The sequence below is a fragment of the Monoraphidium neglectum genome, assembly GCF_000611645.1.
Source record: "Monoraphidium neglectum strain SAG 48.87 unplaced genomic scaffold scaffold04952, whole genome shotgun sequence".
In the NCBI taxonomy this organism is placed as follows: Eukaryota; Viridiplantae; Chlorophyta; class Chlorophyceae; order Sphaeropleales; family Selenastraceae; genus Monoraphidium; species Monoraphidium neglectum.
Genome location: NW_014008678.1, coordinates 1 through 3,747, shown reverse-complemented (window position 1 = coordinate 3,747; position 3,747 = coordinate 1). Strand labels below are relative to the sequence as shown.

The window sequence follows — 3,747 nt, the reverse complement described above, 5'->3', positions numbered from 1 at the left end:
GCGGCGGCGGGCGCGGCGGGAACGGGCGCGGCGGCGGCGGCTTCAACGGCGGCGGCGGCGGGAACGGCGGCAACGGCGGCGGGCAGGGGGCGTCGGACATGGACGCGGCGGCCTGGGACGCCTCGCTGGCGCGGCTGCGCAACCCGCACGGCCTCGAGCCTGTTCGGCTTCCGTTCGAGGTCAAGCTGTTCACGCACATACCCGTGGTGGTTGGTGCCCACATTTCTATAGTCAGCGGCCACCCCATGGATATCGCTGCGCGCGTGTACACCGAGGCGACCGCCGACGCGGCCGCGGCAGGCCGGGCGGCGGAGGAGGAGGAGGGCGCTGCTGCGGGGCCTCGGGAGATGGAGGGGCCCGCGGCGGCGGCGCTGCCGCAGGCAGAGGCGGCGCGCGGGGGGCTGCACCTGGGGGTACTGGTGGATACAATGTTTGAGGACTGAGGGATGGTGGTCAAAATGTGGGGCTGTTTCTGCGGCAAATGGCAACTTTGACAAACAGGCATGCCTGCACCTGGCTGTGACCGGTCGCTTGGGGTTTTGTCTCTGGTCTGCACACTTGTGCCCGCCCATTTCGGGCGTGCGGCCAGCTGCGGCCATCTTAGCGCTGATTGTTGCTTTAGCCGGCACAAGTTACTTAGCTGGCATGAACCTGCATCAAGACTGTAATATCACATCGATCACTGCAGGGGGCCAAGGCGGTTGCTGCGTGCTTGCATGTGGCAGCAACGCCAGGGCGGCCGTGCCACCTGCGGGACATCAAAGCATGGCATGCATGATCAATGCACCCATCTGATGTGTGCGACCAGCTAGTGTTGAAAGCTGTTTGTCCAGATCAACAGCGCAGAGGTGCGAAAGCCAGGCGAGCTTGGGCTTGAACTTGACGACGCTGACGCTGCGGCGGCCGCCCACCTGCTCGGCAGCAGCAGCGGCCGCCATTTAGGTGCAAATGGTTTGTGCTTTGCTTTTAAGTATCTATACGCGCGTAGTATCACTTCGGGCCGACCACGTCGGTTTCGGCCCGCGCGCCGGGTCTGAAATCACCGTTGACTGGTCATTTGCATGTCAGCTCCATTGCAGTACGCGCACATTTGATCAAACGTGTTAATCTTATACACTTTAAGCCTGACGAAGCCGACCCGCGGGATCGGCGACAGCCGATCATCGTCAGAGAGATGGCCCAGCGGAACGCCGCGTACACGGGTCATGCTATAGAGATGAATTTGAGGTGAGAGGGTGTGATCGGCTTGTGTTTGCGTCACCCCAGTCGCGGGCGTGCTGAATGCGCGGGCTCGCTGCGTGTGTTGTGCCCCGCAGAAACATGGATGCGGAGGAGCCCAACAAGAGTCGCTCTTGCAGGGAACACTGCAGGTGAGCTTCGCTGTAGCCAGCTGCACCGCCGTTGCTGCCTGCCACAGCGTGCAGCTGGTTGACCGCTGCTGCAGCCGCGGGTGGACCCGCGGCGCCGCTTGCCGCCTGGCAGCAAGTCGATGGTGCACGCCCCCCTGACTCCGCACCCAGAATTTATTTATGTCGCCGCATACACCGCAGGAACTTTGGCACGTGCATCCGGGTGTCCCCCTGGGTGCCTCTCATCGGTGCCGTCATGATCACCACCGCACTGCCCGTCTGGTGCGCAGTTTGCTTCCGCAACGCACCCGCACCTCTCGCACACTCCAAGCCTCCACGTGCGACTGCTGCCTCGCGCCGCCCCTCGACGCCACCGGCCGCGGCCCTTGCATGGCACACGCGCGCGCGGGCCGATGCGAAAGCAACCTTGACGCGCGCAGGCGCCTGCGCCGCTCCCCAGGGCGATCTTCACCCGCCGTGCGCTAGAGTCTACCAAGGCGTTCTCAGACCTGCTGCTCGGCGTGCGCACGTTTGCGGTGGAGCAGATGTCCAGTGACGTCAGCTGGGTAACCGGGCTGGGCGTCATCGTCATAAGCGCAGTCGTCGGCCTCTGCGTCGTGCTGTCGCTGCTGCGCAGCTACCAGGAAACTGCCAGGCTGCCGACGACTAAGTGCGGTGAGAGGCGCCCGGCTGGCCCGCCCGGGGGAGGGCGGGGGACACTGCTCTCTCCCGGGCAAGGGCCCCCTCACATCGTGGATCCCTGCCCGCCGTGCCGCGGCCGTAGCGCCGCGAGAACGTAACGCATGCGGATGTGCACGCCCTCACGCGACGACCGTGCGGCGTCCTGGGCAAATCGCAGGCTCCCCTGGGCGCGTCAGCTACGCGTCTTATGTCACCCTCATCAGCGCCATCACCTTTGGGCTTTGGCTGGTGACCGTGGTTGTGGCGCTGCTGATCGCGGCGCAGCTGTGCTGGTTGCTGCTGGCCTTCATGTTTGAGGCGGCGCTCCTGCGCGGCGTCCAGTGAGTGGTTTGGGATGAAAAGCAGCAGCATTTGCAGTAGAAACGTCAGGAGGAAATGCAGAAGGAAATGCAGCAGGAACTGTATTTGAAAATGCACTGTGCGGCGGCCAGCGTGTGTCGCATGTGTTTGGGGGGTGGATGAGCAGTAGGGGGTGAGGAGCATTGCCCCCGACTTGTTGTGCAGCTGGGGTGGATGGATTGATGCTGTGCAAGGTGGGCGGGAGTCCATGCCATGGAACCTGTCGGCCTGGGGCGCCGTGATTGGGCGGCCGCGCTGACTGGGTCGTTGTTGCCCTTCCTCCCACTCCTCGCGACAGGCCCGCCACCACAGCTGCGGCGCCTGTGGTGCGTTGGGGGCGTGGCGCCGCCGTCAGGGAGCGATGCTTGCACCGGATCCCCCTGCCTGCATTAAACGCCATCGCTGAAAATGCCAGGAACCCCCGCCCGACCTTGCTCAGCGGGCTCCGCATATTGCAGCCACACGGTTAGAAATCCAAACCTTCGTAACCCGCCGCGGCCCCCCCTCCCTGGCCCCAGGCTCGGGGCGACCTCTGCCCCGCCAGCTGCATGAACCTGGGCTCCTTCCACGTCGTGTTTGAGGCCGCGGCCTCCTGCATCTGCAGGGACGCGGCGCAGTACCCCGTGCTGCGCGGCCTGGCCACAGACACCTGGAAGGTGCGCGGCGGCTGCTCTGCAGCTTCCCATGGACCTGCCAGGGTCCATGCCGCGCGTGCGGGGAGGAGGGGGCAGCGGCCGTGGGCGCGTCGGGCGGACGTGCCTGGCCGCTGGCATTTTTTCTGGAGAAGGCAGGACTCGTCGTTGGCAGCAGGAACGGCGGACGATGAATAAGCGGGTCATGCCCACGTCGCTGCCTTGCCCCTGGAAACATCCCATTCATGTCTTCCGTGTGCAGTACTTGGTGCACGCGCTCGCCGCTCTGGCGCTCATGGGCCTGGCGGGCCTGTGGCTGATCATGAACCTCAGCGCGCAGTTTGCTCACGCCAGGAGGGACCTGCAAGAGCTGCGCCGCAGGTGGGCGTCGAACCTGCGTCGCGCCGGTGCCCCAGGCTGGGCGCGGGGTGCGGGGCCCCGATCCCAGCCTGCCCCGCCAGACGCGTGCCGCTTTGAGGGCGTGCGCATGGGCAAGGCCGGCCTGCGCCGCCTGCGGTGCAGAGAGTCGGAAAGAACGCGGACGCCGGGCCGCGCAACGTGACGGCGTGCGCGCCGCACCCCGCAGGTATGCGCCCGAGCCCCAGCAGCGGGACCCTCGCGGCTTCAGCGATGACGAGGCGGCCGGCGCCGTGTACGTCACCGCAAAGGCCCCCTACACCGGCGGGTTTGAGAAGCGCTCAGGCGGCGGCCACAAGGTGCGACGC

At 66.0% G+C, this 3,747-nt stretch overlaps 2 protein-coding genes across 2 annotated transcripts; both read left to right on the top strand.

Annotated features, from left to right (window-relative positions):
- Window positions 1-98: 98 nt before the first annotated feature.
- On the top strand, window positions 99-443 carry MNEG_15008 (hypothetical protein; the record flags this gene model as incomplete). The annotated part of the gene is made up of 1 exon (XM_014036522.1): window positions 99-443. One exon carries the CDS (start codon window positions 99-101, stop codon window positions 441-443), a length of 345 nt encoding a protein of 114 aa, XP_013891976.1.
- Window positions 444-1,216: 773 nt separating this feature from the next.
- On the top strand, window positions 1,217-3,584 carry MNEG_15007 (hypothetical protein; the record flags this gene model as incomplete). Its single annotated transcript, XM_014036521.1, has 8 exons — window positions 1,217-1,227; window positions 1,551-1,631; window positions 1,810-2,024; window positions 2,209-2,371; window positions 2,689-2,716; window positions 2,909-3,046; window positions 3,285-3,403; window positions 3,545-3,584. The coding sequence occupies 8 exons, from the start codon at window positions 1,217-1,219 to the stop codon at window positions 3,582-3,584; spliced, it is 795 nt and encodes a 264-aa protein (XP_013891975.1).
- Window positions 3,585-3,747: the final 163 nt, after the last annotated feature.